The sequence below is a fragment of the Rhinatrema bivittatum genome, chromosome 18 (assembly GCF_901001135.1).
Source record: "Rhinatrema bivittatum chromosome 18, aRhiBiv1.1, whole genome shotgun sequence".
NCBI lineage: Eukaryota > Metazoa > Chordata > Amphibia > Gymnophiona > Rhinatrematidae > Rhinatrema > Rhinatrema bivittatum.
Genome location: NC_042632.1, coordinates 46,265,745 through 46,286,874, shown reverse-complemented (window position 1 = coordinate 46,286,874; position 21,130 = coordinate 46,265,745). Strand labels below are relative to the sequence as shown.

Below are 21,130 nucleotides of genomic sequence, written 5' to 3'. Positions count from 1 at the left end.
AATTCTGTGGTTGAATATCTGGTTTCTAAAACTTGAATGGGTAGATTTAGTTGAATCATTTGTCCAGCTGGGCTTGAGTGGGCGAATGACACCAGTTGGCGCTCAATGTCATGCTAACTCCTTTGTACCTGGCTAACCCCTAGATGTATCATTTTGCTATAAAATTGTGAAAAATAGTGCCCGGAATAAAAAAAAAAGGAAGGAAGGAGAGAGGGAGAGAGAGAGAGAGAACACCTCTTTTTAAGGCTCTCATATTTATTTTATTTATTTTAGTTTAGTTTTTTCTATACCGGCATTCGTGAGGGTATCACATCATGCCGGTTTACAATAAACAGTGGGGTGATAAACGGAAACAGTGAACGAAATAAATAAATAATAGGTGCTAAAAAATAACATAGTTACAGTTACAATAAAACAGGGAGGCGTAAAACTAGGAGCAAGAAGAAATTGATAGGAACTTTAACATAGAATGTTAACCTGAAGTATGACGGGGTACAATATAAAGCATTTTGTGATTTACAATGACTTGTTCATTTGAGGTAATTGCGGTTTTGAACATAAGGGTGGAGAATAGAAAGGTAAAGTTTTTTACATAAGGGTAGAGATCAGAAGTAATGGTTTTCTGGGTATTGGTAGTGCTTGAAAGTTGGTTATAGGTGAGTAATGAGTTTAGTCAGAGTCTGGGAAGGCTTGTTTGAAAAGCCACATTTTGAGTCTTTTCCATGAAGATTTGATGACCTTTGGAGTGAGTTTCCTCACTCCAAAGGTCATCAAATCTTCATGAGACCACTGTTCTGTCCGTAGGTGTCACGTAGAATGTCAGAGTGGCCCCTAACCCCCTACACTCTTACCTAATCCCCCACCTCGAGTTACTAGGTGGGCCTCCCATAGGGATACAAATACCTACCTATGGGCCATGACATTATGGCCAGTCTCTCTCTCTCTCTTTCTCTTTCTCTCTTTGTGTCTAGGACCATTAACAATGGTCCCCTGATGGTTGAATGAAGGAAATACAACAGGTCTGGCACTTATTGCAGAATCTGAAAATGGTATCGCAATTTGTGCTAACTTAGCTCTTTGCACAGGTAATTAGCGCAAATTGCGATAAATGCTATATTAGCATAAAACATGCCCCTTTTGCTATCGCATGCGGTACTTACCGCATTTTGATAAATCCACCCCTAAGTTTGTACGACTTGTGGTTTTTTTCTGTGCACATTTAGCTAGTTGGAGAGGCCAGGTTTTTAACCAGTTAGATTTCCCCAGCAAACATAAGATAACCTGGTAATTTTAGCCAGTTCTTTTCAGGCAGATTTTCAGCCGAACATCTCCCTAAAGTTAACTGGCAGAAACTACTCAGTCACCTTACCCATTCACCTGCTCTTTGAAAATTGAATCCATGGTGCATATGTTCGGCTAAAATTTAGCTGCTCATTCCTGGTCAATTTGACTTGGATCCCAGCTAGATGGCTTTAAAAAATTTCCCTTCCCACTTCTGGCCAGGGAAGCTCTAGGCCTCTGTCTCATCCCTCTCTAGCCAATAGCAAATCACATCCCATGATGCAGAAAGTGAGCCCCGAAGGAAAGAATCTGAGATTTACTGGTGAGCATATGAAAAGAGCATCTTCAAAAATTATTTTTTTTTAAAGTATTTTTGCATTAATTCTAAGAACTGAAGTGAGAGAGGACTGACTGGAGTTCTTATTTGAAGGAGTATAAGATCACTCAAATCTGACTAACAAACAGAGTATGTGACTGCACTACATCATTACGGAAAATAAGAGAAAAGTGACATATTTGCTGAATCAAATGTCTATATATCATTGTTTGAAAGCCAGCGCTCGGAAACCACATTCAGATAAGTTGTAGGCATCCTCTTACCCTTTTCTCCCCTGGGCATTGCCATCTACAGAATAATAATCCTGTTTAGAGAAGGAGCTATCACATGGGAAAATTGGGTTTTAAGCTGAAGGGGTTTCTTCATCTGATTTCTGGCACTTTTACATTTGCTACAGTGCCGTCAGTGCTAGCTAACATTAATTCTACTGAAATACGTGCTCTTCAGCATAGCCTCTGGCATTAAAGCGGATCCTCCTCGCTCCCTCACTCGAGAGCTGTGTCACTCCTTGGAAAGGTGGTTAGTGAAAGCGATGAAGGGCAGTCGATCCGGGCAGGACTGGAATGCAAATACTGCTCTGAGAGCTGCAGAATAAATAAGCCGTATTTTTGTACAAGGGTGCTGCCCACAAAATACACACTTGAACCGGAAGAACTGTACCCTGATATATCAAGGATTTATAAACTATGCCAGCATGCAGACTGGCTTCATTATCACCCCAGCACGTGCAGGGGCTGCTGACTGTCCACTAGTGCAAACAGTGATGCATCCTGTTATCAATCTGGTGGTATTCCTCCATGGAGCATGAAGTCTGATGAATTATATTGAAGGATTTCTAAACAAGCCATCAAGAGTTTAATTAAGTTTGAACTATGGATGTAAAGATAGATTCAGAGGGAGAGTTACAACAGTTTTATATGTCTCAGTTTGCATATTTGTGTAACTGTTGTGTAACTGTTACCTGTACACTATCTGATTAACTAAGGGCGTACCCTTAGTTAATCAGATAGTGTAGGTCAGTATGTGGTGGGGGGAGGGGCAGGATACCATCCACGTTCAGCCCCTCCCTTTTTGGGGGCTTAAAATTGCCATCCCTCCGAAAGTATTCATAACAGCTCTCTCCCGAGAGCCTGTGGGCAACTCCTTTACGGTTTTTGGAGAGTTAGGAGGTAGTTAAGGAGCTTCACCTGATTTGCATTTTTCAGACCCAGTCAGAGGAAGCGGATCCTGACCAGAGTCCTGTGGGCCTACAGAGAAACCTCACGGAAGTGCACCTCAATGACTCGCCCAAAGGGTTCCCCACCACCAGCTGAAAAACCTCAGGGCATCGCCAATGATGTCATGCTGGTGGGGTTTCCACACCCTACCGACCAAAAGGAAGACCTGGAGAGGGGGGATGAAGGGAAGGGAGCTGAGGGATAAAGGGGGTGGTGTGAATGAGGCAGAAGAAAAGGGGGGGTGTGAGAGGGGAGAGGAGTGAAGGGGTGAAGGGTTGAAGGAGTGAGAAAAGAGAATGAGTGGGGAGGGGAGGGAAGGAGGGGTGAAAGATGGAAAGAGGTGAGAAGGGGTGGGGTGAGAAAAGTGGGGTGAATGAACAGGAAGAGGAGGGAAGAGGTGAGGGAGAAACAAGAGAGAGTGAGTGAGGGGTGAGAGGTGGTGGGAAGAGGGGTGAATGAACAGGAGGATGAAGAGGAAGAAAGCAAGGGTGAGTGAGAGGAGAGGGAAGGTGATTGACTGAGAATGGAGGAGAGAAAATGTCAGGTAAGCAAGAGGAGCGTGAAGAGAAAGGGGCTGAGTGAGAATGGAGGGAAGATAAGGAAAGGAAAGGGAAGAAGAGATGAGTGAGAAGGAAAGATGTGAAAGGGTGGGAATTAGAGAGGGAGCAACAATGTATGGGGTGCGTTAGAGGGAGAGAGTGCTGGGCTGTCTTAGGTGCTACAGTTTTGGGGGCAGCACTGGGATGACTGCGCTTCCTTGCTCTTCCTGCCTGCGTGGGCCTGTTAGAGGAAGTTATGTTGTATGAATCTGCCCAAGGGGGAAGAAGGAGGCACAATTGCTGCAGCCATAAGGAGTAGGAATAGCGTCAGCGCGTATGGCCCCCGCCTCAGAAAGAAAGAGAAATGGAAGCTGCTGCTGCTGCATGTGAGCTCCGGAGGGGGAGAAGAGTGAGTAAGAGAGTGTGTGTGTGTGTGTGTGAGAGCAAACATCTGAGAGAGTGTGAACGAGCGTGCTTGAGAATTTACATATGTGTGTTACAGAGTATGTATATAGGAGAGGGGACAAGGTTTGTACGCAGCCTTCCTCCCCCATTAATCCACAACAATCTCTGGTGACTAGAAATCAAAAATTCCTAGGTATGGACAACAGGGAATTTTTAAAATTTGTATTCGTTTATTGTTGGGTGGTGTTTGAAATGTCTGATGTTTTGAAATATTTTATTGGTTTTTGAGAACTTTTTAAACATTTTTTATGAGTTTATTTATTGAATGATGTTCTATTTGTCAGCTGTTTTGAAATATGTATTCTTTTTATTAAGATGATTTTACTATTATGATTGAGGTCTTATATTTCTTGATTTTATGAGGAATGGTGATGTTTTAGTTTTTCTATTCTTGTCCAGTTTGCTTTTTGTCCTCATGTTTCTATTTATACTTTATGGTCTGTATTCTGCAAGTGTGACTGAGATGAGGTTTCTGCGCAGTTTCTGTAGGTGCATTTAGTTCCTGTGTAGGGATGTATAGCAGATTAGCTTGTTCTGTTTTCCTAATAGGAGGTGTATTGGAGTTTTAGGGCCTGGTGTAATATTTGCAGTATTGTCTTTCATAGGTAGGGTTGTTACTGCGTGGATGCTGGCTTGGCTTGAGAGGTTTACTATATTATAAGTGAGTTTATTTATGGGTTTCTGAGGGACAAGCCTACACACAAAACATGCTTTACGATAGGCCTAATACCATATGCGTTCCAAGTGTCTTTGCATGGACTACTGTGGTTGACACTAGAGAAGAACAGGTAAAAATAATATACATGTTGTTGTGATATTTTTACCTCAGAAGACTATGTTTTGAAGGTCCTTTTTCATGTAAAATCTGTTATAAATGCATAGGGGCCAATTTTAATTCCTACGTGCGTGGGGTACATTTGTGCGCGCTGTGTACACCCGATTTTATAACATGCGTGCGCTGCCACACGCATGTTATAAAATCCGGGGTCGGCACACGCAAGATGCACATGAGCCCGAGGGGAGCCCCGATGGCTTTCCCCGTTCCCTCCAAGGCCGCTCCGATTTCGGAGCGGCCTTGGAGGGAACTTTTTTTTTAGGTCCCTCCACCTTTCCCTCCCTTCCCCTATCTAACCCGCCCCCCAGCCCTAACTAAATCTCCCCCTACCTTATTTCTTCAAGTTACGCCTGCTGGCCAGCTGCCAATGCGCCAACCCCCGGCATAGGCCGCTGTGCAGGAGGACCCGGGACCGCCCCTGGACTGCCCCCAGACTGCCGCCATGCCCCCGGTCCGGCGCCACACCCTAGCCATGCCCCCGCCCTGGCCATGCCCCCAGACCGCCCATTTTTGAAAGCCCCGGGACATACACGTGTCCCGGGGCTTGCGTGTGTGCCGCCAAGCCTATGCAAAATAGGCTCGTCACGCGCAGGGGTAGGTTTTCGGGGGTTACGCACGTATCTTACTCGCGTAACCCTTTGAAATTCTACCCCATAGTTTTTAATTGTGTGTGTGTGTGTGTATGTGTGTGTGTGTATTTGTGTGTGTGTATATGTGTGTGTGTGTGTGTGTGTGTGTGTGTGTATATGTGTGTGTGTGTGTGTATGTGTGTGTGTGTATATGTGTGTGTGTGTGTGTGTATATGTGTGTGTGTGTGTGTGTGTGTGTGGGGTGAAGGCCAGGTGGAGGGGAGTTGCAAGACTGTAAGGATTGCCCAGGGCACCTAACACACTTGGACTGGTACAGAAAGAGATTGCCACACGCAGACCCCCCACCATTCACACATCTCCCACTTCTCTGGGGGGGGGGGAGGGGGCAGCAAATGCTGGGGAAAAGATGGGAGGCAGGCCTTAGGGCTCCCGGGAGTGTGGCAGGGTTGCCGGCTTTCCTAGAAATATTATCACAGATATTCTAATCTGCCGCTTCTCTGGGAACTCTGACCCCTGCTTTCCCCCCCCCCTCCCCTTCTGCAGCACTGCAAATCAAACTACAAAGAGACCCCCCCTTACCCTTGTCCCCCTTCTGATGATTTGACCTGTTCCGCCGTGCCTTGGTTTAGGGAGGAAGGAGCCGGGGGGCGGCATCTCATCCTTCGCCTCAGGCAGCGGTTTGTCTTCAGCCACCCGTGCCACAATGTTTCACAGAACGTTTGATACCGACTCTAGGACTATTCCAGCTAGTCTGCTCAGTAGGGAAAACAGCACTGGCTCATAAGAGAATGATGATAAAAATCAACATTCTTGTTTTTCATGAACACAGAGCACGCCAAAAGTGATCTTTCATCCTCACAGATTTACAACATATGGCAGGGAATTAAATAAATCATTAGCTTAGTTGCTTATCTTACCTCAATTTCCTGATAGGAATTGTTGATCATGGCTATTAACATATTTAGCAAGACCACTACCATGGTAACATTGTAAACTCCATATAGCACATAGCCAATATTCTCGATAAACTTGTGGTCATATTTCAGCACAACAGATACCACTTCAGACAGGCCAAATATTGACCAGAATAAGGTTTTGAAACTTTCTTCTACCCTAAATATAAAACAAATAAACTTTTAGTATACATACATAAATGATATATATATATATTATTTTTTTTTATTAATATATGCTTCACCAACATAGTATAGTTTTGAAGAAAACATTGCATAAGGATCACTATACATCAATGAATCCTAGCAGTATCATGAAACTATGAGCATTTTAATGTATTTCACTTTATCTACATATTCTTCATCTTTTGTAAATAGACAGCTGGATATGTAGTGGGCAGGATTTGGTCATTCTGGGAAGGAGCTACGTATCTGTCTCAGCCTTATCTGGTTAAATTAACTGTATAAGTTAAACCTGCTCAATAACAGCTAACTAGTGATTTTTAGGGGAATATCCCTTGTAGGTTAGCTGGATATCCCTTGTAGGTTAGCTGGATAAGTCTTTTCTGGGTAACTTATTTAACCAGATATCATTGAATATCTATCCCCTAGGGGAATTATTGCCATAATAATCCAATTGTAATGCAAGATATTACAGACATTTTCATCCCCACATGCATTTTTTTTTGCTTCTCACTGACTTAGTATGTTCATTCTTATGGTTCATGTTAACACTTACGATTGTCTAAGAGAAGTCACAGCTTAAACCATGAGTTTATTCATTTTCTTAGACACAACTCAGCATTGTAATAATCGCTGCCTACTCCATTCTTGTTCCTTGCTCATGCTTTCGACCCAGGTTAAATAGCAGTCCAGATTTATAAATGTACGCTGTCAGCATTCCTACTCCTGTACCAAAACTAGCTCATGCCAAAAGTTTAGAACATGCTAATTAATTATACCATAACCTTTGACACAGATGCTGCATTAGATGGAGAATTTATGAGGAAATCTGCAGCAACTTCTGCAGTTTTTCCCCAATTAATATAGAGGTCTTGTCCGGCACGCCTCTTCTCTATTGTCCTGTTCCCAATTTACTTTTCACATCCGCAGTCCTTTCATGGTTTTCATTTTATCTTTCTGCCCAGCACTTTTGCATTCTTTTCAATGCTAAGTGTTCTTCAACCTTTGCACTCTGTGTTGGGTGTTCCATGTGGCTCCATTCTTACGCTAAATCTTTTCTACATGTATACACATTCGCTATTGCCTTCAGAGGCATGAACCCCTTGCTACTGCTGAGCGTATGATACTCGGCACTTCCAAATACACAGCATTTGACAACTCATCTAAGTCATCCAACTGACTGATCAACCCATGGTGCTTTAGGTTGCTTTTAATAGATGCAGACAGAAGAGCGTGGGATTCATATGCCATCTGCACAGGGTGGCTGAGTTGAAGGATACTACGCAGAAATATCATCTTAAGAGGTGGGCGGGTGAGGACTGACACAAAAATTATATTTAAGGTAGAAGAGGGCTGTGGGATCAGCTCTACATAACCCAATTCTTTTTTAGAAAGAGATTTGGGTGGCAAAGGGGATTAGGAGAGGGCTCCACTTAACCAGATAATTTTGTTTGGGGGAGGGTTTGGCTGCTGCTCAGCTGTTACTTAAAAAAAAAAAAAGTTATCCGGCTACCTTTAGGCCTGAGGTTTTTCCAACCAGAGTTAGCCAGATAACTTTTCCCACCTTGTAGTGTATAAGAACCCAAGTGGGTAAATTTAATCCATGACCCCCAGAATACACTCAACACTGCCCCATTTTTTCTGTCTAAGTTAAAGCCGGGGTAATGACTTGCCAGGCTACAACTTAGCAGGTCAACTGGGCAGGATATTTAAACTCCAGCTTTGTCTGGCTAAGTCCTGCCTAAGTGCAGAAAAAAAAAATTCCTTTTTTGTTCATTTATTCTTTTTTTTTTTGTTTGTTTTTCATTTTCCTGCATTTGAAAACTGCTGAGTTTTAATTTTTATTCATTTTCAGCAAATAGAGCTATTTGAAAATAGTGTGTATTATTTGCTGAAAATGAATAAAAACAGAAATTGCCATTTTTTCCTGATTCAAATTCAGTTTGTTTGAGACAAACTGAAAACAGGCTCATTTATCCCATTTTACTTATTCGTTTGAAATGAATGCACATGCATAATACTGACCTCTATGTTACTATGTTGGGACTAGCTATATCTGAAGATACTATTTTATATGCAATTGGAAAGAATTTTCTGAGTCTGAATCCTTTGCTATAATTAAAACTGCATTATATTTCAGCTTCCTTGATGTAATGCCTAACTGTCAGTATGTTTTCTTTATAAAATATTTTAAGCGTGTAAAACTGTTGTTGATATCAATGACATTCTTCCAATCCTAATTAGTTGTAACTAAGAATATGAGCTGTCACCTGCAGTTGGAGGAAAACAAAATATTAAAAATCCATTAGGTGGGTTTTTTCTGCTGAGATTCCTATTGAGGATCAAGTAGTCAGAACAGACAACTTATTTATTTAAACAATGTATATCTTGCCTCTTCACCATTCTAGACAGCTTACAAGTGACATACATCCTAATACTGTACTAAATAATTTCTCTCAAAAAGAATTGTGTGACCAATGATTGGAATTTAAAAGATTGCCACTAATGAGAAAATAATTTAAAATACAATTATCATAACAAAGAGATACAGTTTCCTAAGCAAAAGAGTTGCATTAAAAACAATAAATTTCTTAGCTGTTAGCATGAAATAAAAATGGGTGAACCAGCTGTGACCCATATTGGATGCAAGTTTTGGTTGAAACTTTTATGTTCTGAAATCAGCTATAACTACATTCGTCATTGATTTATAAGTGAGATTAATTTTCTATGAGAACAGAATCAGACTGATTTATTTTTCTAAGAAAGAGATGGGTAAGGAGGTTTCTTATTAAGCAGCTCTCCAAGTTAGGGGTGCCATCTAGCTCCGTGTCATAAGGAACAGGCTAATCCAGTCCTGGTTTTACCCTTATTGTATGGCGTAGTTCTGATTTTCTTAGATCAATGGAACAATCGCAAGTACAAGTCTCTGAATTCAATAGAAAATGAAGGTAGAACAAGACTAATGTCTATCTAGTCTTCCCATCTGCCCAGGACTGAATTAGCCTGCTCCTTATGACCTTAATCCCAATCTTACTTTTCTCAGATGGATGGCAAGTGAAAATTACCTCGTGGTTCACTTTCATTCAGAATCTTGACCTTGGTAATAAATAGAACCCAAAGCTGAGGGTTGACATGGAAAACACTTGCTACTTATGCTCAGGGCCAGATTTAAAATTTCATTGCCCATTCAGGGATTCCCAGAATATCATTGGAAGGCATGAGGCCCCTGCCCAGGGCTTCCTGTACTCCTCTCCCCTTCACCTGTGGACCTGCGACAATTTCTTCTTCATTTGGCCACTTGACTGCACCAAGAACTTCACCTACAGTCATCGCGGGGGTCTGCAAGCTGGCACAGTCCTGATAGATCCTGCAATGCTCCAGCCGTCACACAGATTTCCACTGATAGCAGGAAGCCCATGCTGGAGCAGGGGGCAGGGCTGTCGCTGGATCTGTGAGGACACACCAGCTCACAGGCTCCATGCTTGAATGTAGGTGAAGATCTTGGTGCGGTCAAACAGCCAGAAGAAGACGATATCGTTCCAACCTGGATGGTGGCAGGGGTGGCAACGATACAGCGCCAATCAAAATTTGGCACCGGAGGCAGTTGCCTATGTTGCTAATGCATCAATTCCTAAAATCTGGGCCTAGTTATGCTCAATAGACATGCCTAAGTTGAAAAGTATTAGACACATTTGTCTGAATCAAGCACATAGTGCTTGTGCAAGCATTGTTGGTTCTGATTTTGCAAAAACATATTCAGAGCAGAACCTCATGTTTATTTAGTCTGTGCTATACTAAAATTTGTCTGTTATTAAAATTGAAGAGGTCTATATTCAGAAGTATTTAGCTGGATAACTCAAAAATTATCCAGCTAAATTAATGTTTAGGAACATGCAGCTAAATTCTTATCCAGGTAAAATTTGGCTGGATAGTTAAGTCTGGGGCATTCCATGCATGTAACTGGGAGGAGCTGAGTTACCCAGATAAGTTATCCAGTTAACTCCGATATTCAGAATTAGCCGGATAATTTAACCAGCTAGCTCTGGTTGCCCTGTTCATCTGTCCCAAAGTTAGCCAAATAATCTTATCAGGCTAACTTTAAGATAGCTGGATATAGAGTATATGGATTAAGAAAGCCAGATAAGTTTATCTTGCTAACTAGCTGAGCCAAACAGTAACTGAATATTAATCTCATTGTTTCTTTCCTTCTCCTGGCATCCTTGATTTACTATTAACGTACATGCAATAAAGCAGCAAAAAAACTTTACTTTTAGACATATTTGCTTTTCCTTGCTTTAACCTCACGTCTATGGGGCATACTTCAAAATAGCTGAATATAGACAGGATCAGGGTGAGTCACTATTGAGGGCTCATAGTGAGAGTGAAGCCATCAGAGTAGACCTGGTAAGGAGATCCATGTGTAATACTGCAAATTCATGACCTAATAGAGACTGCCAGTCTTAGAATATACTCACGTTGTAAATGCCGGATTGTATTTCGCACCCAGGTAGTAGGAATAAAGGTTGAACATTCCGATCATAAAGGCAACAAAGACCATAATAAAGATGACCATGAATTTGAAAATGTCTTTCACGGTTCTGCCCAAGGAGATCTGAAGGGGGCCGAAGCTTTCGTTAGCAGGGAGGATGTAAGCAATGCGGGAAAAACTCAGAACCACGGCAATGGCGTAGAGTCCCTCTGATATGATTTGAGGATCGGAAGGGAGCCACTTGTTCCTGGCTGAAAAATAAGGACAACAAACGCATTCACAAAATAATGGTTAAAGAAACAGTAGTGCATTTTATTGCCAAGTTTAACGTCTTTACACTCTGCAGGACATGTAGACAGCTTTGAAACATATAAGCTTATTGTGACCTGCAGTCTGGAGTTAGCACTCCCATTTTATCTTACTCATTTTGAAAAGTTTGCGATCATTGGTGATACCAGCCAAGAGAGTCTCCATTTGCTTACACAAAAATCAGTGAATGAAAAGATGATCAGTAATTTAAATGTATCTACCTATTGTCCTTGAAACAGGCATTCACCGAAACAATAGCTATTGTCAACAACCTGATCAGTGCGTAGATGCTTCTAGTCATCAATTCCATCAAGACAAGGGCACTAGGCTGTTCTGTTCTTGAGAAGTGGATACTTTTTTATGAAATGGCTTTGTAGTGGCACATAGATTTAGATAAGTAAAAATTCCAGTTACATTTTTTTTTTATGATAAACTGGAGTAAAAGATAGAGAAACTGGACTCAAAGGTTTATGTCTTGAGCTGAATCTGTGTATTTTATTTGTATAGGGGCCTTGTTCTATTATAGTTTATTTTAGTTGTTATTGATCAATATGTTAAATGTATTTTTTTATTCTATTTTTTATTTTATTTTATTTTTAGTTCTTTATTTTAAATTTTTTGTTATTACTGTAAACCGCTTTGTTCAATCATGTATTGGTAAAATGGTTTATAAATGTGTTAAATAAATAAATAAATAATCCTTTTGGTCTTATGATAGTCCTCATTTTTTTAAATCATTTATATATCCTCTTTATTATATATAAAAGATGTGCATTTGTTTGAAATGACAGACAATATCAATGGCAATGACTATGTCATTTCAAGTTGTTTTTAAATGAAATGATAGAAAATAAAACATTAAATTTTGTGATTTTTTTTCTATCATTTTCATGCTTACTGTTTGCAGATACTGCGCACAAGTTCCCCTGATAAACCTCATAACCCAAGTATCTCCATAGATCTCCTGTCCCATTCCCCCTGCTACCCCTGAAGAAAGCTGAAGTCCCCTTAGACAGGTTATATTTAAGGAAAAACTCCCATTCACATGGACCACTTCCTACTCTTCCCTTTTGTTTAAAAAATAACCCCCTCAGCTGCCAGCCCACTCTCCCAACCACTCCAACTTACCAAAATTGCCTGGTGGTCTAGTAGGGGCCTGGGAGTGACCCCCTAAATTCCTGGACCTGGCAGCCATCCTGTTGCTGGACCTTTGCCCCTTTCATGTGACAGAGGCTACTGTTGCCATTGGATAGTCCCTCTCACATGATAGGGTCAAAGGGCTGGTGCCATTTTGAGCTATTTAGGGGTTGATTTTCCAAACATTTATGCGCATAAAACTCACTTTATAAACATAAATCGCCTTTTGAAAATCCACCAGGGGACAGTGCATGTAAAAGTGCGGGTGTTGATTTGATTACCTGCATATGTTTGCATGCATTCGCAAGAGGCATTCCAGGAGCCACAGTTGGGGCAGGTTTAAAGATTTGTTTGCATACTTTTGCTTTTCTAATGTCCATGCGTACACCTATACCTACTTAGGATCAGGAGTAACTTTGTGCGTGTAAGTCAGCACAAAGACAGGGGACACCCACAAATTTTCAAAGTGGATTTGTGAACACAAGTCTTTTTTGAAAGTTCAAGCTGAAGCCTGCGGGGACAAAGCAGACATGCCCTGCATGGACATATTTGAAAATTACCCTCTCAAAATGGTACTTTAGATGTTTAAAAGGAATACAAACTTCTGGAAAGTTATCTACTACTTCTAAGTATGTTAACAATCAAGTCCCAATGTAATTGTATTAGCTCTGCAGTTTTGTTTTGCCTCTGAGTTTCTGGATAGGGAACCAAAATTCTGAATCTAAAAAATGTATCTTGAGATCTCTTACTGTGTATTCCACTGTTATGGGGCTAATGGGTCTCCCTCATGGTATTATTGTTCAAGAAATTATTTTTTTTTTCTTTTTCATATAAATTATAAATATCTATTGTTATACTGTGCCAGTGCAAATAGATGTTTAATAAGAAAACATAATCAATGTCTTATTTTGTGTTGATGTTTGCTTGAAAGCAAATGGATAAAAATAATTTCATATGTTTTTATTATAAAAGCAACAGCGGGTAGCTATTGTAGTATTGTCATTTGCAAAGTGTAGCAGACATATTATTAGCAATAGTCATTATATACAAGAAACAAACTCTACAAATGTCCCTGAAAGGAAATGTAAAAATCAATATATATTCCAAACACAACAAGCCAGTTAAAGTTAATGAAAAACTCAATAATGAATAAAAACTACTTTCACAAAATATTTAAATTATTTAAATTGTCACAGTTGGCTGTTACAACTTCTACAACTACATAATGTGGAGGAAAAGACCTCAGATTAGAATATGAGCAAGTCAAAAAACCTAAGAACTTACTACACTCATTCCAATCATTGGTCACAAAATCCTCTAACCTTCCTTTTATTCAAATCCAAAAATTATTTTTTGACAAATTCTTTATATCTAAACTTATCTTACAACAATGTACATTCCAATCCACAATTTTGACTAGACCCAATCTGCATTGTGATAGGCAAGAGGACTGTAGTCACATTACTAGGTAGGGGTTCTCCGTAAATGGACAGAATGACACAGGGGTTGGATAAACTGGTAGTAGGGCAACCAAATTGATGTATCAGCAATTCATAGATAAAATTGCCTCTGGCTACATAATCTACTAAAGCTTAGGTCTGAACTGAGTGTTTTCCATAAGTAAGACATGCCAGTACCATTAGTAGCAGAGAGGAAGCAGGATGGTGCAAGGCTACCTTCCCGATGAAACTTCTCTTTATAGAGTTTTCTGGTCTCAAGGGATGCTGACGGACAAAATAATCTTGTGCTGCACAGTAAAGACATATTTTGCGATCTTCGCCTTTGTTTCCAATCAAACGAAAGTCAGGTATTAACCAAGCGCATGAGTTCTTCGAAGGCAGCCACATTCGGTGGTTCCAGGTTGGATTGCGAGATATTCAGAGGTCTGGGAACAACGAGCGAGGTCCGCTGAGAATTATTCTGTTCACGAGCTAGTTTCTGGAATCTCAAGTCAATACGAATAGCCAAGACAATGAGTGCTTTGAGGGATAGAAGTTGTTCCTGGGCTGTAAGATAATCTTTTATTTGTTCAGGTAATCCCCGCCAAAAAATGGCGGTTTGGCTATCTTTACCCCAACCAAGTACAGAAGCTAAGGTGTGGAATTCTACTGCATATTCATCACAGAATGATTGCCTTGACGAATACAGAGGAGTTCTGTGGAAGCAGATGTGACACGCTCAAGTTGATCAAAGATCAGACAATTGTGAATTCAACTTTTCCAAATTCCTAAGAAGCAAATCATATTGTTCCCACAAGGGAGAGGCCCAAGCAGGAGGTGGACTATCCAACAGGGAGAGAATATAAGTGTTCTTGACATGGGTAGAGAAACAATGAGCTGGCTGAAATTGAAATTACATCTTGCACATGTTAAGGAATCCTCTGCATGCTTTAGGATCACCCTCATACCTTGGAGGTGGCGGGAGTTGAATCATGGACTCACCAGTCTGAACAGGTGCCGGTGCAGGTTTCACCAGAACTGAAACTGAGACTGAAGCTGAACTTGTATTATGTCTAAAAGCTGTGACAAGATCTGCAATGAGTCTATTATTTGACTGAGTTGCTGCTGGGCATGTTGCATGAACTGGTGCAGTCAATTCTGGTGCAATCAATTCTGCTTTTTGATCTTGCATCTGGGTGATCAAGGCAGTGATGGCCTGTCACAGGATGCATTCACCAAACTCATGGCCTCAGAAAACTGTAAGTAACTGCATATGCGTGAGCCCCTCTTGCTGTGGTGCAACCTTGTGGACAAGGCCCCAAGGCCTGTGTCATCGGCAGGTGCGCGTGTCTTAGCACAAGCCAGACCTTGACAGAATTCCAAGGCAAAACAGAGGCTGAAAACCTGACGCTGGCAAGGCTGATGGCTTGAGACAAGGCTGATGGCTTGCACAGCACTGGTAGAACCTGAAGCATGCAGTGGAGCCAAAGGCGAAGACTGAAGCAAAGCTGAAGGCTAAAAAGACAGAAACGAAACAGAAGACTGGAGACTGGACCAATTGAAGTTGAGGACGGGAGCCAGGCAGAATCTGAATAGAAGAACCAGGCTTATGCTGAAGGCAGGAACCAGGCTGGAACTGAAGGCAAGAACCAGGCTGAAGCTGAAAGCTTGAGCAATAAGGAAGACTGGAACCAGGGTGAGCAGGAACTAGGAAACTTTCTTGCTGAGGAAAAGCCGAGGAGTCTGAAGAGCTCTTTTTATAGGGCAATTGGCAAAGATGTTATCCAAGGGTGCAGCGGGCAGGAGCATCGCACGAACACAGCATTGGAGGGGCAGCGGTGTCGGCCGCATAGGATTGCTGGCGGTGTCTTCCCTGCCGTGTGAAACAGCAACTTCTGGCCGGCGTCGGGGTAAGTGATACCGCTCATGGGGCCGTCCTGCAGTATGGGAGCTGCTGAGTCCATGAACTTTAAACCACAGGACATAGTCACATAGAGATCCATATTCAGAGGCAACTCACAAGTTATCTGGGTAAATGCCGACTTTTGAATATTTTGGACACTTATTTACCTCAACTTTAACCAGATATCTCATTGTCCGGCTAAAATGTAGTAACATAAAGAAGGGGGTATTCCAGGGTTGTTTCTGATATTCAGAGTTAACTGGATAAACATAGCCAGCCAACTCTGGTCATGCCCTAGAGCAGCCCTAAAGTTAGCCAGAAAAACTTAGCTCGCTACTTTTATATTCAATAGTGTGACTGCACCACTGAATATCCCTCCAAAGTTACAGGAGAACATAAGAACAGCCATACTGGGTCAGACAGAGGGTCCATCAAGCCCAGCATCCAGTCTCCAACAAAGGCCAATCCAAGTCACAACTACCTGGCAGGATCCCATGCTGCTATCGCACACTCAAGTAGCTCTTATTCGCAGGGCTATTTTATAAACATCACACATATGCGTGCAAATATCAATGCATGAATAATTTTACTTGTGTAAAAAAAAAAAGTGGCAGACTTGGGGGGAGGGGGGGCAACACTTATGTGTTGCGATCACTAGCTGGACATATTGACATGAACACTTAATGTTAATAACAGATGGATTAACAAAATAAGCAACATTTACGTTGAGGAGCAAAAAACAGAAGTCCTAGTGTATACAGGCATGTACTGTATTTTATTGCATGCAGTTGAATTTTCCAGGTATTTTTGCAAAAAAACACTTTGTAAATGATTGCAGAATTTCTGGAAGAAAGAAGAAGATTTTTTTTTCTTTGGCTTGCCTCTCTTTGTAGATTACCTAAAATGTTAGTGAATCTGGATTTCTGCACTATTAAGTTTTTTTAGGATGTAAGTTAGCATAGGATATGCTTACTAAAGTATGTAGAGACAGACAGTCTTATCATTTGAGCCCTTATAGAATAACTGTGAATGTCCTGGAACAGGTGGGTGTGTGGGGAGGGGGCGGGGGGTATATGCGTGAAGGGAGAATGTTAATGGGTGTGACAAGGGTACATGTGAGAGGGTTTATGTGTGTATGTGTGTGTTTGAGAGAGGTGTGATTGTGCCTATCAGTGCGTGAGGTTATGTGTTTGCCAGTATGGGGTATGACAGTGCTTGTGGTGTTGTTGAGAGTTATATATATGTGGATGTGTGTGTGTGTGTGTGTGTATTTGTGTGCGCACGGGTGTGAATTTTGCAGGCATATTTTTATGCCATCCTTTGTCAGTTGCTTCAGTTATTCTATCTGTTTCATTCTTTCTGTGTGCGTGTGTTGCTCTCTTGCAATGGTTTGGAAGAGTCAGCGTTGGTCCTCATTCCCACAGTTATAATAGAAACCAATTGTTTCAATTGGAGATTTTTTTTTCCCCCATTGAAAGCATTGGAGATTTTTTTTTTTTGGAGGCTTGATTCTCTGAAAATACTGATCTGATATTTATGGTTTTCAAACTCAGATATTCCTGCATGCCAAATTCCCATATCTTTTTTTTTTTTTTTTTTTGGAAAGAAATTGCGCCTACAGAAAGACTAACAATGAACCCTTTTACATAATTCTTTCCAGCTTGAAATCTGCTATTTCTATGGGCTTAAACCAACGAAAAATATAATGCAACCATCAACAATACTGGGCTAAGCAAATGGTGCTGCCCATGTTAATCAAACAGTATAGTAAAATGTTGCATGAAATCCTGAAAGACAGATGAAAAATGGTAATTTGCATAGCTTTGCTCCTATTGTCTTTTACAGCTGTTATAATTACGCTCTGAGTTGATGACTGCTTTTCATTAATCACTCGGAAAAAATGCATCCGCTATTGAAGAATGCTCTTTGTGCAGTTGATACCATTACCCCTGGTTCTCCCTGATCATGGCCTTCTTCATTTTAACCATTTTCTGTACAGCAAAAAATTAAAAAAAAGTGCCTCTGTGTCTTGTTTGTGTGTCTTGGCTAGAGTGTAAGCTCCACAGAGCAGGAACTGCGCGTGTGCAGTGCTGCATAGGGAAGGTGCTTTTGTTTGGAATGACACTGGAAATTTGAACAAAGTTTTCGGTTTCATTTTCTTTCATTACATTTGTTTCTTTTTTTGTTCTTCTAGCTAAGCAGCCATTCCTTGCCCCTGCTATAAAAATGTAAAATATTCAGCGCCCCCCCCCCCCCCCTCCGAGCTTAACTCCTCTTTCCCCAAATGCCCAATCCTTGGCTTTTAAAACCCAAATGGGGCTTGAGTAATCTGCTATCATTTTTTGTTTTATCCCTAATCCCCAGTTTAACTCTGTGCACTTACTCTCCTCAAGGAGAGTCCTGGTTGGCTTTGCAAAAATACCCAGGCCTTATTCAACTTGCCAAAAGCCAGAAAGTCCTTAAGGCCCCACAATTCTCTTGAAAAATTTTTCAGATTCTAGGTCCTACAAAACAAAATGTCTTGTTTTGTGCTTCAGAAAATCAAACCTCCCTTGGAGAAGGAGACTGAATTGTCCCTTCTTGAAAACAAAAAAAATCACCTTGATAGATTTCCAGCAGGAATCTATCTGCCAGCCTTCATCAGGCTTCTCTTGATAGATTCTGAAGCATTATAACTACTGATTATATTAGAGAAGCAAGATTTTCCTGATATATTATCAGTCCAGCTTTAGGAGGAGTTAGAGTATGAAGATCCCTTTCATCTCATTGATTGATGACTTGAGGAGAAGTTGGATAGGGGAATAGGTTCAGTGTTGGTTTCTTGAAATCCTTCTGATGCCTTGGATACCGTAGACCAGACCCATCTTGCCAGGTTGTCTAAAAAGTCGTAGTATCAAAGGCAGCAGGGTAAATTGGTTTCATTCTTCTCTGGAAAGCAGGTCCTCACGTGTCAAATTTGATGAGTACTTTTCATGCCTGTGGCAGTTAGAATATGGAGCCCAATATTATCACCCATTCTTTTCAATATTTGTCTTCAACCACTGGGAAAATTAATCAGGATTTAGATATTTTAGATTTAATTACTTGCCTTTTCCAAATCTGAGCTCGAGATTACAATTCAGAATCCTGTTTCTCCCAAAGCTTTTCGTAACTTTGAGCATTTCACTTCACCCTCCATTGCCTCAGGTTCAACTCAGAGTGTAAGTCAGCTTGGGCAGGGAAATAACTACCACTCCTTCCATTCTTCTTGTGTTTATCAAGTCAATGTAGAAGGGAGGAGAGTATTCGTATTTAGGCAAAAATGTATTTAGCCCATAAAAAGGAATCAGTCACCTAAATCTTATTTGTCAACCTTTATTTCTATGTAGACTAACACAGCAACCTTGCTTTCTTGAATTCCATGACCATTTTTGTCTCCATCACCTTCTACTAAGAGTTCATTAGATGCTACCAACTCCTTTTCCCATGAGAAATATTTTTAGGTGTTGCTCCTGGGTCGACCCCTTTGGAGGTCACAGTATGAGCTTCCAAAGGAGTAAACTCAGGAGCAACTTTTGAAATTATTTCTTCATGAAAGAGTGCTGGATGCATGGAATGCGCTCCTAGTGGAGGTGGTAGAGACAACAGTAGTAATGGAATTCAAGGAAGCATGTTTGCTGTGATAGAAAACTTAGAAATAAAGGTTGATAAATAAGATGTATGCGATTGATTTTTATTGACTAAATAAATATCTGACTAAATTTAAAAGCTCTGCTCCTTTCTACATTGACCTGATAAGCTCGGAGAATCCCTTGTTGTGAAGAATTGAAGAGAAAACCTGAATATCTTTCCCAACTTCTGGCCTTCTACATGCCCATGAGGGAGCTTAGATTCTCCCTTCTATCCTCACCTTCACTGGCTTTAGCTAGCTTAACATGCTCAAGACCTCACACGTTCCGCTGCTCTGCCCTTAAAATATGGAACAACATCCCTCTAGTTCATCACTTGGAAACCTTTTGCATCACTTTCCAGAAAAAAGGTCAAAGCTTGGCTGATTAGCCAGTCCTTTCCTTGGATACCACAGCAAAATCTTTTAGTATCTGCCCACCAAAAGTCTCCTTGATTGTGGAATTCACAATGTTAACTCACTTATGGGCTACATCTATCCAACCTACTTCTTAATTAAATATATGCAACTTAGACCTAATGTACTTACTTCCTTACTCCTACTTAATGAACCCCACTTCTTGTCTATTAACTTGCAATCTACTTCATATCTATATGCATCCATTGTACTCAATGTCTTGTTACTTTATGTAATCTGACTTAGGCCTACCTTTATGAAAAGGTGGAATATCAAATGCTTATCAATAACTAAATAACTAACCACAGTACTTTATTCAAGCTCTCAAAAGATAAAACCAATGGCAGTAATTTCATTTTTTCACCAGAGGGCACTGTTTACCATACATCATTTAATGGGGTTTCCCATTGCATAGAAGCACACCATACTCAGTTCACTTCCCTGTTGATGCAAATATAGAAAGAAAATAAACTTACTACTAATACTACTTGCCATTTATAATGCACTATAGCCACACATTGTGCTGTATGGATACAGTGCCTGCTACATGGAATTTACAATCTAGTCAAAACAAACATACATGACAAACTAGAGTCAATGGGAAGTGTGTGTATTGTAGAGAAGTGGTTAGAAGTTAAAAAAAAAAGCCAAATCCTTTTCAATTGCTGGTACTGTACTTCGGAAAGACTTAGCTTTTCTCGAGTCACTGGATTTCTACTGGACATTTCTTGTTTTTAAAATGTATTGTGATGAGTATAATTTGTGTTTTGTCTATTTTTATGGATATTATGAATGTTTTATTGTTTTTTTGAGTTGAACAATGATATTGGAAATTGCAGAATGTAAGAAAAAACATATAAATACAAAAGGTGAGCTTTTAGACTGGAATTTGAATATGACCAGAGAGAGCATGATGCACTGACTCAAGGAGTGTCTATAGGATGCAGCAAGGTGGAAAGCAGGGAGTCTGGAAATGGTGGTGGAGGAGAAGGGCACAGATAAGAGCACTCACGAGGAAGGGTGGAAGAGAAGTGAAGATAGATAATGAGGAAATGCAGGGTGATTGCATTGGTAGGTAAGGAAGAGAAGCTTGAAATGCATGCAGAAATGGACAGGGTGCCAACTGACAAAAAACCTTGGCATGACCTTTGAACAGATATTAGTATATACAGAAGATGTAAGGGCATTACCTAGTCTTTAGTGTCCCAGTGAAATAGTCACCCTATGACCTTCACCTATCAGGGACATTAATAAAACAAACTGCCTTCACTGCTGGTTAATTTCATTTTAATCTTGTGTAAACCAGGGTAGCATTTTATCAGCTTTCTCCATCGCCTTCTAGTTACTGGTTTCTTTGTGTGCTATCACAATGATGTACTCCAGGTCTGAG

General features: G+C 40.7%; 1 protein-coding gene across 1 annotated transcript in view; it reads right to left on the bottom strand.

The window, feature by feature from the left end:
* The window catches only part of TRPC7 (transient receptor potential cation channel subfamily C member 7), a 102,352-nt gene that overhangs the window by 18,337 nt on the left and 62,885 nt on the right, over positions 1-21,130 (bottom strand). Inside the window, exons 6-7 of the mRNA XM_029583692.1 lie at positions 10,876-11,140; positions 6,182-6,377 (exon numbers count right to left, since the gene is read on the bottom strand). Coding sequence (XP_029439552.1) covers positions 6,182-6,377; positions 10,876-11,140 — 461 coding nt within the window. The remainder of the gene's footprint in view (positions 1-6,181; positions 6,378-10,875; positions 11,141-21,130) is intronic.